The 14,354-nt window shown below is 38.1% G+C and overlaps 1 protein-coding gene across 1 annotated transcript in view; it reads right to left on the bottom strand.

Annotated features, from left to right (window-relative positions):
* Positions 1–495: 495 nt before the first annotated feature.
* Positions 496–14,354, bottom strand: part of ntrk3b (neurotrophic tyrosine kinase, receptor, type 3b) — a 124,456-nt gene continuing 110,597 nt past the window's right edge. The window contains exons 13-17 of the mRNA XM_018763149.2: positions 13,971–14,101; positions 11,208–11,380; positions 10,249–10,492; positions 5,566–5,724; positions 496–2,561 (exon numbers count right to left, since the gene is read on the bottom strand). Of these exons, the coding sequence (XP_018618665.1) occupies positions 2,376–2,561; positions 5,566–5,724; positions 10,249–10,492; positions 11,208–11,380; positions 13,971–14,101 (893 nt within the window). The 3' untranslated portion in view covers positions 496–2,375. The remainder of the gene's footprint in view (positions 2,562–5,565; positions 5,725–10,248; positions 10,493–11,207; positions 11,381–13,970; positions 14,102–14,354) is intronic.

Below are 14,354 nucleotides of genomic sequence, written 5' to 3'. Positions count from 1 at the left end.
CTGCTAAAACAATTTGAACTTCTTGAGCTGGCCATAGAAGACAAATTGCACCAACAAGAGCAAGTTGTTAATTAGAGAGACTAAGAAAAAAGACAAAAAATCTTTGTGGCAACTGCTATCACCAAGAAAACCACATCAACCATAAATTAAGCTTTAACAGCATCAAGTTTAGTGGTCAGCAGTAAAGGCATATTATTACCTATGAACACATCTATCTTTCCATTTTCCCTTTGGCACAGTCTACATTAAATTACAAAGTATAAAGAAATATGCAGCTGAACATAACATTCCAATAAGCTTTGCTGCAGCTTCTAGTTAAAAAATAAAGTACCTTTGAATATGTGAACAATAGAAATTGTATATATGAGTTCAGTTAAGATTTAGATGTATGGATATAGGAAAGAGTGAGAACCAAACATTTCTGTTGAAATTATAACAACATATTCATTTTGGAAAATCAACGTTAACTTATGATGCACAAGCAAAGATGGGCACATAGGCTGCTTAGGTTAGCATGTTTCTGTAGAGTCACATTTATGTCCTGAATATTTAAAATTCACACTTTTAGTGCTGCAACCTGTGTCATATGCATATGGCTTCTTTCATATGATAAATAAATTCATTTTGCACTACACTAAATTTCTGTCTTTTTAACAAAAAAGGTGGATTTTTCGTTGAACTGTTACTGAACTCAGATGAAACTTTATTTATTAAGCCAGCAAAATTAAAAACACTTTGACAAAATGCTCTAGAATACTGTAGTCTTTATAGCACAATGCTAATTAGCAACACCTCTTTACCACTGGAATGCTCCATCATCCATATAAATTGATTGATTTTTGTTTGCCAAGTCTTTGAACATAAAGCATTTGGAGAGCTGACAAGATGAAATGCTTTTACCTAATTCTGTATTACTGCACAAAGCTTATACCTCAAAGAAATGAAAAATGAAACGAACGATAGAAAATACATTTTGTGCCTATTTCACATATTGCCTTCATTTCTTACTTCCTTTAACTCTAAGTATGATACGCTGTCTTATATACCACAACATGTCATGAAATTAGTGATTTTAGGTGTTAATTTGCATAAAAAACTATTTACACTGGTGAGCTCAAATATTATTCATTTTATCTTTTTAGTCTTACTCTAAAACACAAGTCTAACATAAATGTTGTAATGTAGATAAACTCCCTCTCTGTGCAAATGAAGTAGAAATATTTGCAGATTTCTCCAGTTTGAATAATTTCCGTTGTTACTTTAAATAAAATACGTCACATTTTACTCATTTTGCTATGTTATGCACATGTAAATTATGTCTGAAAAGTGAAAAAGCGGGAAAGACAGCATGTCATTTGCTGTGGGAAGCTTATCAACAAGAGGCAGTGAGAGCGTAATGCCAGGGTCACCCAACGCATTAGACAAAACATTCAATTAGAACCTAAAAAGCTCACTATCAGACAACCATGTTCTCGGAAAGTCTCTATCTCAAGTCCTAATCAAGGTTTGGCAGCAAATCTGAAAATATCTGAGAAAATATTTGGGCATCAACACTGAAATAAATATGGCTGCATACATTCTATGACCTTGGTCAAAAGAAAAAAAAATTTAAAGAGTATTTTGAAAACATTAATAGATTGAACTCACCGTAACAGCACGCCAAGGAACAAAAGTACTCTAAGCAGGAAGAAAAATAAGTTAACATAACTTTTTGACACTTATGGAAATTTACATTATATACATAGTTATTAAATTATGTTATTTGTATTGATTGGTGGTCCTTGTTTCCTAGGGTTTCCTCATGGTTTATTTTTTTGTAATAGAAAATCCCTTTAATGCTTCCCACAGAATCTGAGACAAGATCCAACCAAGCAGGAGTGCAGTAAGGCTTTCTTCAGGAAGTCCATATCTGACTTTCTGACTTGGTGAAAAAAGTTTCCTCCAAAAACAAGTCATCCTCATGAATATACATGGCGTAAATCCCCACCTTCAAGAAAAAATATAATAAAACAATAATTTAAAAATGATTGAATTCTCGGTCAGTAGTAAATTGCGTTGGGTTCTCCATTCCCTTTTAAGGTTTTAAGAAAAAAAAAAAAAAATGCTCTTCATAGAGGGTATCTCTGTACATTTATAGCAAACAAAATGTAAAAGTGCTTTTTTTAAATCCAGTGTATCGAAAGGTGTAGCAGGCACTTAAGTCCATCCCTATCCCAAAGGTGTTTGACAGTGGAACAGTAAGGTACACGTTGTTTGGTTTGTTTGTTTGTTTGTTTTTTTGGGGTTTTTTTTCTTTTAAATTTGATTCTTTTTTCTTCCTGGGTTGTGTTTATCTGTCTAGTGGAGACAGACAAGCAGTTGGTCCCTGTCCACTGCTACCCTAGAATATCAAGGTAGACTGGAGCGGTTTTGCCCAAGGCATAGAGGATCTTCTGGATGTCCTTGATGCTGAGCCGCTGGTGTGGTTCTCTCTGCCAGCAGCCCAGCATTATGTCATATACCTCCTTGGGACAAATGCGAGGCCTTTCCAGGACTCGGCCTTGCGTGATGCATTCAATGACCTGGGGAGAGTGAGGATCAAAGGTCAGAACTCTTAGGAGAGGCATCAGGCATAATACACTGAGGACAACTGTGCACATTGCATTGCTATGCTCTGTGTGCTTGAGTAGCCAATTACTCCAGGCCTTCTGCTACTCTGATGTAGGTTCTGCTTAAAACCACAGTATTGCTATTTGTTTGTTTATAAAATATTCACTACTGCACAAAGCAAAGGAAATAAAAAATGTCACATCAAGGCTTAAAGATAGCCATGTGCTCCAAATTAGGTTTTTGCATCAGCTATCACAACTTGCCATTTATATGAAAGTTCAGTGTGCTTTGGACATCGGAGAGATCATTAGTAGAACCAATCCTCCATTTGGTTTTAGTTATACATACAGGCAAACATTAAAAGGGACTACACAAATTCAGCTGCCCAGAGGCAATTACATCTCAAAATGGTAATCAGCATTATATTAGCATCCCATTTTTCCTCCACATTGATGAGTACTGCCTACATTTATGCTGGATACATTTAATACAAAATTGAACTTAATTGGAAAAAAGGATGCAATGAAAACAAGAACAGTTTGCATAAATAAATGATAATATTTTTATTAATGTGATTATGATTGTAAACTATCTTAACAGATGACATATAGTGGACAATGTCTTTAATACGAAACAGCAAAACACACATTTGGACTCAACTCATTGTCTTTTGTTCCTTAAACAGGAAAATGAACAAAGTCCAACACTGTAGTGCTTTTGATTGTATTCTTGTTATATCCACATTTACATGACTGAGATATACACAGATTCATATTTGTGTAGTGATTAATACTCAGGGTATGTTCCTGTTGCATACAGTATGTCTGATTTGACATTGATTTATTGTTTGTTTAAATATTTTACACATTTATTTTTTTGTTTCTTTCTTTATTTATTTATTTATTTGATGATTCGGGTCTGTCAACAAAGGGCAGAGTAAGACAAACGTTGATCAAATTGTCTACTGGATAAAAAGAAAATAAATGTTGCCCGTTTTCCCAGGTTCAAGTCTGTTATGAATGTCCATGAAGTATAGTTAAATATATTTTGATTACGGGGAGCGCAGTGGCTCCGTGGGTTGGACTGGGTCCTGCTCTCCAGGGGGTCTGGGGTTCGAGTCCCCCTTGAGGTGCCTTGCGACAGACTGGCGTCCTGTCCTGGGTGTGTCCCCTCCCCCTCTAGCCTTATGCCCTGTGTTGCCAGGTTAGGCTCTGGCTCCCCGTGACCCCAAATGGGACAAGCGGTTCAGAAAATGTGTGTGTGTGTGTGTGTGTGTATTTTGATTACCTTTACAAGTATATAGCAATCTATTAGAATGATATAATCTGAATAGGTTGTTATATCTGAATATGGTTCTGCTCATGCTCAGTAAGTGTTATGAATCTTTTTAGGTCCTCATCACGAAATGTCTTAAGAGTGTGTATATAAATAATACAACCATAAAAAAGTAAATGTGAGCATCATCAAAACAGCTTCAGTTCACTACCATACTGGCTAAGTAACAGTATTAGGCTACTTCTGTAGTAATTAATTATTAACATTTATTTCAACATTTCCATTAATTGTGCAAGAATGGAAGAAAATGGATTTTGCACGTCTCTGTTTTGCTCAGCTGGTGCAGCAATTTTTGTCTCCAGGGAGGATGTCACTACATCGCTTTCTTTAGAACTCTCTATTTTACAGAAACTGAGAAAAGGTGAACTGCACAGCTACAGCAGCTCAAAAGGAGAGATGAGATTAAAATACCAGACAAAGGTAGAGCATGAGAAACTAACAAGATGTGGGCAAATGAATTTGTATTGAGTTTCTTTGGGTATTTATTTCAGACAAGTTATGTACCCCAGGATCTGAACTAGCAACGATGAAGGTAACACCATCTTTAACTTCTACCTGCTCCATAAACATTTACATTTATTTATTTAGCAGACACTTTTCTCCAAAGCGACTTCCAATGAACTCTATGTAGTGTTATGAGCCCACATGCTGTATTCACCAGGGTAACTTACACTGGTAGACACACTACTTAAATGGGTCAGTCATCCATACATCAGTGGAACACACTCTATCTGTCACTCACACACTGTGGGTGAACCCGAACAGCATGTCTTCAGACTGTGGGAGGAAACCAGAGCACCCAGAGGAAACCCACGCAGACGCAGAGAGGACATGCAAACTCCACACAGACTGAGTGGGGATCGAACCCATGTCCTCTCACACCACCTAGGTGCTGCGAGACAGCAGCGCTACTCACATGTGAAAATATACAGAAATGAGACTTTTCCGCTAGTTCTTGTTCAAAGGACTTTCTATGTTTCTGTAAAAGCTGAAGCACATCTAACAAGCAGTTTGGAAACCTTTACTTTTGAAGCACTACACACTCCGTAAAACAGCAAACTACTGTCATCACAGCCATGTCCAGCAAAATGCTAGAAAGAAGAATTCTCTTTCTTCATATGTGTGACAAGAAGCACATGCAACGTGTTCGAGAAATACTAATCTGAGCTATGTGTCAAAGAAATTCACAATTTGTCCCATAGAAATGTCGAACAAATAATCTCTGCACAAAGCAACTGACTTGTTCGATTCACGGAAAGATCTACTTTTTTGTGGGTCCATGGGAGAAGAAAGAATCTGTCAACTTGAACTCAGGGTACATGTTTCATGTCCTACAGAAAAAACTGGAGAACTGACCAGGCAGAACTGACTGATCTTTGAATGTTCTGTGTTCAACCTTTGACCCCTCATGCGAAATATCCGGATGTGACTACATCTAAAGAAACGAGCAAAATAGAAAAGCATTTCTTTTCTTGTTTTTGAAATACTGAAACATCAAGACAGACACTGTGCAATTTAGTAGAGACGGATGACAGGGCCGTACAAGTATGTGAAAACCCAAATAGCAAAAGATTCTTCTGCAAGACTTTCTAAATCAGGATTGTGCTTCAATGACATGATTACCAATCATGCCCTGCATACCTCGTTGTTAGACAGCTGAAACCATGGCTGCTTGCCATAGGTGAAGATCTCCCACAGGATGATGCCGAAGCTCCACACATCACTCTCTGTAGTGAACTTGCGGTACATGATGCTCTCAGGTGGCATCCAGCGAATGGGTAACATTGTGTGTCCCCCCACCTGTCAGGAAAACAGATCCATCAGCATGTCCCTCTCCCACTTTTTGTCATTCAACCCACCTCTTATATTTTAGTTTAATTACCTGTTAAAGAACAGTGTTTAATGGTGGACTTTTAAATTTTACAATTGGACCTGGACGTGACTACACTAACCCTGGGGGATTTTTATTTCTTTTTTGTGTATCCTACGGATGCTGTCTGCCATACAGCCAAGCTTCCACTGATATTTGAAAGAAGGAAAGATAGACGTTAACGTATTTTAACCGAAACCTTAACTTAATCTTTCAACACTTTTAAACTACACAGGAACTTAAAATGAGTCTCTTTCACAATATTGTACAGAATGATGTTAATAGATTGAACAATAAAAAGTAATCTCATTGCTTACTTTTTATTAGATATGATTTTAATAGCACTTTATTGGTCATAATCAAATTGTAACATTTTCAGACAGCCAATGCTGCTTTCAGTTCTCATTGCACAATTAAAAATCTTATTAATATAGCAGAGAGAGAAGGTCAAGGTGTGAACTGAATGTATGTGTGTAAGAAAGCACACCTGTGGAGGTTAAATCCAAGTCTGTCCCTTTTATATAATTTTATGGGGGATTCTATGACCATACAAAAATGTTCTGAGTTTGTATTTACAGTGTATAATACATTTCATTATTTGAATTTTATTAGAATACCTTCTGGCTTAAAATGTATAACTGCATTGCACAACTCTAAAAAACTTGCAAATACAAGTCCCCACATCCAAAGCAAGAAGACTTCTTTTAACTGTAATACTGCACATACAGACTTGGCATCTGTAATTTTCAGAGACAGCAGACAGACTGTAAACATTTACCGAAAGAAACAGAGTGGTTTTGTAAATAGCAGACACTCATTCATCAAACGCAAAAAGCGCAGTGCCTGCGTCATGCCCAGACAAGCACAGAGAGAGTTATCCATCAGCTGCATTTACACATATTTCAGAGGCACAGGCTTCAAACTCTTAAACAATTTTCTACTGCAAATTACACTAACAATTTCACTTTTTTAATTGCTATCTCCACTTACATGTACCACAACTTATAAGTATTTGCCCAAAAGTGTTGGTTTCAAAACTTCTTCTACGACTCCATATTTTCATCAAGTTCTACCCTTTCTTAAGAGTCATTAATAAATCCTATAACAGAAAGTGTACGTGATATTGTTTACAGGAATTTTGATCAAAAAGACCGTGTTATATGATTAATTTTAACATTTGATAATAAAACTTCTCAGATATTTAGTGTTGTGGGAAAATGCTTTACAGATTTAGTCACAGAGATACATATTTCATTATATCTGCTTTGTTGTATTCTGTGATCCTGTCTGTCTAAAATTTGAACAGGCCATTTGGTATTAATGTACAATAAATAGCCCTAAGTGTTTTAGAAGATAGTTTAAATACAACAGCATGTTATCACTGAAACCGTGTGCCTCCTACGCCATTGAGTGCAATATATTATTTATGCATGTGGCATGGAGGTCTCTGGGGAACAATAGCAGGGTTGTGGTCGCCAAGCTTCGCCTCCTGCACTCATTTTAGAGTCTTACTGTGCAGGAACAGAATTTGTCGTTCAGCTCCGGCGTTTCAAAACACTGATCTCTCCGCAGCAATCCTGCATGCCGCAGCAGCCAGTGTCTTCAGGATGAACGCAATTTCATATCTCAACAAACCATGCGCTTAGTGATGTGGGTACTAGACAAACAGCTTTTTCAGAAAATTTGAGTCTGAATTCTGAAGATTGCCAAACACAGCTTTCATCTGAGATGAGTTTTCACCTGTTGAAAAGTTAAAAAAAATGCCGCCTCTCCCACATCCCTGTAACGGAATGATATGAAGTCGAATGGGTTTTCCCTATGGAGGTAACTTTTCAGCCATCAAAGAAGCCAGTGTACTTCAGTTTGCCATACACATTGATATTAAACAGAGGATTTCAGTAAATAAATGTGACGCAATCAAGTACCCTGTAAATTTGTGGGTATACATCAAAAGCATTAACCATATATTATAAGGTGTTTCTTTTTTTTCATTTTTTGAATGTACTACTATAGGGGTTGTGGTGGCACGGCAAGTTTGGCTGCATCCTGCTCCCTGGCGGGTCTGGGGTTTGAGTCCTGCTTGGGGTGCCTTGTGACGGACCGGTGTCCCGTCCTGGGTGTGTTCCTTGAGCCCTGCGTTGCCAGGTTAGGCTCCGGCTTGCGGCGGGTCAGGCGGTTTCAGGAAGTGTGTGTGTGTAATGTACCACTGTATAGACACACAGTGTAATGCAATACTTAAAATGAAGACCTTGTAAAACTTTAAATTCAAAATTTGCATAAAACACACGAAGGTTGTGATAAGCATGTTGCAACAAAAAGGATAGGAAAATGCATATTACAAAATGTGTTATCTACACTCCTAGCTAATTTCTCAGCTTCTCATCTGTGAGCTAGCAATAGTCCCAATGAGATCACATCAAACTCTAGAGCTGAATGATCAGAGAGTCAAAAGTATGAGCCCTGATTTGCTCACAGAGAATCAGAGTCTAAGTAAACAGTATGCAATGCCATAGTAATTAAATGCAATACCTTACAGTGGTGCCATGTAAGAAATGAATTATAAAATGCCTTTAGGGGTGTTTAAATTGCTATGGATTCATGCAATAGTTCTGATGTCACTGTGATTGCAAAGTTGGTGGAAAAAAAAAAAACAAACAATAAAATACAGATAATCCCATAGCTGCTGTTTTTCAATACCAAGAATTCTGTTATTCATGTTACTGCCACATACATAGCACCTCAGTAACATACTAAGTGGGACTTTATGATGTGCATTTTTTATTGTACAAGAACAGGTGAACTGCCATCCATGAAACATCCTAGAGTCCCACATCACTACCGTCTTGTCCTTGCTGGGCCATCTCCCAGGCTTCTAAAGAGGACTGACATCAACAGCACCAGTCAGGAGCACGGGCCAATTGTTTACTTGGCACATTTTCCAGTTTCTAATCACTCAGTGCGGGGAAAACGTCCAGCAGAGTTACGACCTCCTAATCTCTCGTCTCGGTCAGTATCTGAAGCTGCGGACCTGGCAGGCGCGCTGTCCTATCCTGCCACGTGGACGCGGCCCTGGCCAGCGGGAGGGGGACCTTCATCTCAGAGTCCTTTTCATCCTCCCTTTCCTAAATCTCTTTAAACACTTTGTTGTCTCCATCTGTAACACCATCGCAGTTCTTGCTTGTCTAACAAATACAAAATTTATACTGTGACAATCCCTACAGGATGACAAGGACAATATGCTAAGGCAGCATTTAAAATAGCTAATATGACTATTAACATAACTAGTTTAGAATAAGACTAACTGTTAACAGCCCATGATCAGCATTAAAAATCCTTTAGCTGTGAACAGTATTCAATATTTTGAATGTATGTCTGCTTGTGTGGGTTTGTGTTTAGAGCACTACACATTTCTTTGCAATAAAATGATGTGCTGAAGGGAGGACTCAAAATTCTGTTGTACCATTTTAAAAAAAATTTGCCTGGAACTCCAGAACAGACTAAATGGATGTGACATTTTGTGCAAATTAAATACATTTCCTGGCTGATATTTACAGGCTATGTTTAATTTTAATGGAAGATCATTCCAATCATCTAGCTGTAATAGGTACAGCCGGTTGAAAGTTATTAGGAAGGCTTGCAGGAATCTGGAAATGTTTTCCTTTTCTTCTCCTCCTTTTAAGTGCAATAAAGAGGAATCTGTCATTGCATGCTTCCTCCAGCTAGTAACTAAAAAAAAACCCTGGCATTATGTCTCTGTAAAATGTCACACCCTGCACCCCAAGATTAAAAATATAACACAGCTCTTTTAGAGAGCACAAAGCACATTCAGCTTTAACAGTGCAAAGTGAAGGTTTTAAATGAAGAACATGCATATATACACATGAAGCGTTTTTAAGAGTCCTGCAAAACAGTCTTTTGTCCTTTTCGGGATCAGCCAGTGTATTGCAGCTTAATAATTTATATTTGAATCCTTCATAATGTTTCCAAGTGGAAAAATAAGGATTATTTTTAATACTTCTAGGTGTGTTTTAATGTAATTTCTTGAAGAATGTTCATGACTGCCTGTGGTCATATGAATATTCATGCTGTCGGTTCTGCAAAGTTTTAGCGCTATATATACATAATTATTCAATCGTAAATTTTTCACAGGACATCCTGATTTCTTTGTTTTTAAACTTGTCATAATTGTGATCAACACTTGCGTAAAAACTTGTATCTGTTCATTGTGACTGTCCACTTTAAAGAACTCTAAACCTATATTGCTATAGAAGAAGAACAGCTAAAAAGCTGCAAAAATTATTCAAAACAACAACCCAGCTAAAAGAGAAACTCTCCCCCACTTGCCAGCGGCAAAGGTGAATACTTCCTTAGGCAGCATGCTATTTTGGTACTGTTTTTTTTTTTTTTTAACCTTGATTAATGAAAGATCTTAATTAAAGGGTAATGTGTCTTACCCGGTAGTAGTCCATGCTGTAAATATCTCTGGACATGCCGAAGTCACCTATCTTGACCAGCAGGCCATTGCCCACAAGGCAGTTGCGCGTGGCCAGGTCTCGATGCACGAAGTGCTGTGAAGCCAGGTACACCATGCCGGCTGCTATCTGAGTGGCAACATGCAGCATCTGGGATAGGCTCAGCTCCCCGCTTGACTGCATCGGCTGGCCATCCACCAGGATCATGGCGTCCGGGCCGTGAGCTCTGTAGGCGAGAAGACCAGAATGCATGTGCATCATTTTCAGCCTGGGACTGGATCTGCCTCTTGACTTCTTTATTTATTTATTTTTTTTATTTTTTTATACATGACGTACTCCATTTTACACTGCTCGTATTGTTAGTTTCATCAATCTCCAAAGCTAAAGCACAGGGGACTGTCTTCTTTCAGTTATACGTGCACCCATCCAACATTCCTGAAGAGAAATAGCACAGACGATAACCAGAATCCTGTCTGCTGAGTGTTGGCAGGCCCCGTAGACTCATTACTGAGTGCAATTTTTACCCTTCAGAAAGACTCACAAAGCGGAAGCAAGAATCAGCAAAGCCATTGGAGGCTTAGAATGCCTTGTAGTCCTTGATCAGAGAATTCTGCAGTTTGGCAAACTTATTTAGGATAATTACGAAAACAATTGTTTAGCAATCTGGATATATACACTTAAGACAGTGAGAAACGTGAAATGAAGAGCCTTCTGATGGAGCACACTGCATTAGATGGAAAGGAAACACTCACATAAAACATGCCAGGCAAGATTTTCTGACACGTTCAGTGCCATATAAATATGTCATAACCATTTTTTACTATATACAAAAAGTCAAGTGCAGACAGCATTTCTCGTTTTTTTTATTGGAGTGCTGTAAAAGGAAGGAATCTGTGCTAAGGCCACTTCAGTACTTTGTTAAGACATCCTTTTTTTTTCACCTGAGGAACTTGTTAAGGTCGCCATGCTTCATGTACTCGAAGACCATGATAAGCGGGTCACCGTCCACACATACGCCGTAGAACCGGACAATGTGCTCGTGCTGCAGATTGGTCAGCAGCTCTGCCTCCCTCTGGAAGTCCTTCCTTGCAGCCAGAGTGGGATCCTTCAGGGTCTGAAAATGGAGAGGGCAGTTAACTGCCTGGCTGAATACGCACCTTGTTGTACAACTTCACAGGGGGGTACTAAACAGAAGGACAATTACACTGACAACTGAAGGGTTCTCTTCTACTTTTTGTACTTATTTAATTGATTAGAAAAAAACACATAAACAATTCATAAAAGGGAAAAAGGAAACTAAAAAGTAAAATCTAAATAAACATTCAATCTGACTTTTTTTTTAACATTATACCAGATGCTGGGATAATTGCAATGTTCAGATATCTGTCGAAAGAAGAAGAAAAAAAGACTTAAAAGGTGAAAAGCCTTTGGTTCTTGCTGTTTTATATCTTCCTTAATGTTCTGTACATATCAAGTACAGTACCTTCTCATGAGTGAAAGAAACAATAAATACTGATTTATCTGCTTATATGTAGAAACATATAAAAATCCTGCAAAAAAAAAACTATAAAATTAAAATAAAACTCGTTGGCTGAAAATTTTCTCATGTATTGATTTTTTCTTTGCTTTGTGTGTAGATAGTGGGTACTGTAGTGACTACAGTTGCTTCTGTGGAATCTAAAGAGCCAGGTTCAAATCCTCTGCTGTATTACGCTGAACATGGCACTTATCCTAGGTTCCCACTATAAAAACTACCCTACTATACAAATGGGTAAATAACTGTGACTAATAGTTTAACATTGTTAGTCAGTTTGGAGAAAAGTTTCAACTAAATGAATAAAAAAATAAAAAGGAGGTTCTAATTTCTGCATGCAAATAGCATTTAAAACCTTTAAACTGTGAGCTAGCAACCTTTCTGAATAAAACAAAGAACATCATTAATATCAGTATTGAACATCTGAATTGATCGTGTATTCAGAATATGTGCAGCCTTTCATTTCAAAGAGACATTGTCATTCATTTTAGTATTTTAAATATGCTAAGTATTTGCTGATGTTCCAAAAGTCAGCAGAAACATGAATCAATAAATGTGAAAAGCATGTAATGGTGTGCGAAATAGAAGTAAGTGCATCTGTTCAGTAGCAATTTTTTACTGAAATATATAGAAGGCAACTTTTCAGACTGTCATTTTATGCAGCGCTCAAAGTCACATCTGCAAAACCTCTTCCTTATAGAAACTTCAAATTTCCTAAACTGTTCGTACTATCAGCTTCTGTAACATCTACATCCATAACTGAAGTCTGATGTCATTCAGACAGCAACACTAAACTAGGCTGGGACTCTCAACTCTTTTTAAGGAACAATTTCATTGATCCCTTTATAATAGTTTTAGCAACACATGGCCCAATTTAATTTTAATTACAATTCCCTGGTTGATTTTATATCACAAGTTAAGGGGTATTAAGATAGATGGTGGCTCAAATGCACAGATGGCAAGACATCGATCCCTATCTGGGAGGTTTTATTACTCCCATGCTGTTAAATGCTGTGCCTCCACCTGTGCAGACTACCAAACACCCAGTGAGGCCTACGCATACCTCAGGTTGTCGAATAAGAGGAAACTGCCAATTGACGGCAGTGCAAAGGTCCAATCTATCTGTTTAGAGATCTTAATATGCAGACTGAACACAGTCTGCAGTCCGTGATTATTTTCAACAAAATACTGCTATGAAATGAAACAATTGTCATTCAGCCACAAATAAAATTTCTTGCACTTTAATATATTGTATGGGATAACAAAATTGCATTTTTGTTTTCTTTATCATCCACGTTTTCTTACAGTTCTTATTGGACCATTAATCTTGATCATTGTCCTTGGAGGGGAACATTTAGTACAACAATATAACGTGTCCTCTAGACATTAGAAATTTTGTTCTAGCTCTGAGACTCTCAAAAAAGAAGGCTCCAAACTCTGCTCGCGATATCTAGGAGGAAGGGTAAGAAATATTGTCCCTGGCTGCTACTATCAAATATTTAGTGTCATCCTCACTTACTAGCATTACCTTCCTTCATTGTACTCAATATAATAGCCTCTCCTTAAGTGTGGCCTTCTAGTGATCTTTAACTTCCGTGGACAAAAGAGAGGGTAAAGCCCTCATATTTCAATTTCTGAGTTGCAATTCGCCTTTTCAAATGAAAACCCTGAGGTGCACCCTTAGACACTTCTGTGGCAAAGAATGACAATAACATTCTTGAGTTATGAAGGTGCTTATCCAGTCCTACAGTCCAGATCATGGTTCAAATTGCTGTTCAGTTCTTCAGTTCAGTATGCCTTTTGTTTTACCATAGGTTTTGTGGCAACGGTACAAAAATGTACATTTTAAAAGTGGTAAAACTGAATGATACATTGAGTCCTTGGCAGAGTGGCGAACGTGTGGTATTTATTCACACAGCTGAAAATTTCTTCAAAGATCTGCCTGTCAGGCACAGATAGGAAACTGGTTCTTCTACAGAATCAACCTGACACAAAGCTGTGCTTTCAGTGTCATGTAATATGGTAAGGTATATTTATTGGAGTCTGAATGGTGTTCTGTGTGTGGCAAACCATTTTTCATTGACCACAGTCTAGATCAACACTGCTCAGACATTGCCCTTGACAGCTTAAAACATGTCAGTAGATGACCCAAGCAATCTGCATCGCTTACCTTGACGGCAACCAGAATCTTCTCCTTGGTGGGGCTGAGGTTGTAGCACTCTGCCAGGAATACTTTCCCAAAGGCTCCCTCCCCCAGCTCCCTCTTCAAAACGATGTCTCTGCGCTTTATGTGCTGCACGTCTGTCGGCAGGGGACAGACATACAAGTTTTAACACAATATCAGTGGATGCGTTTTCTTCCAGGATAAATTCCAGGGGGTGTGCCGGAAGGCAGTGGAACAGAACAGCTGTTTCCATTCAGTGGAGATAGGCCACTAACAAGACGTGCTCTATGGAGGATGGGCAAACAATGATGGTGAACCAGGCAGGATGCTTAACAACGTTATCCTTGCTAAAGCTTTTTGTGTCAGACTGTTATGTCTTTTCTACGAGAG

Source organism: Scleropages formosus, chromosome 11 (genome assembly GCF_900964775.1).
Source record: "Scleropages formosus chromosome 11, fSclFor1.1, whole genome shotgun sequence".
NCBI classification, from domain to species: domain Eukaryota; kingdom Metazoa; phylum Chordata; class Actinopteri; order Osteoglossiformes; family Osteoglossidae; genus Scleropages; species Scleropages formosus.
This window is presented reverse-complemented; position numbering and strand designations above follow the sequence as displayed.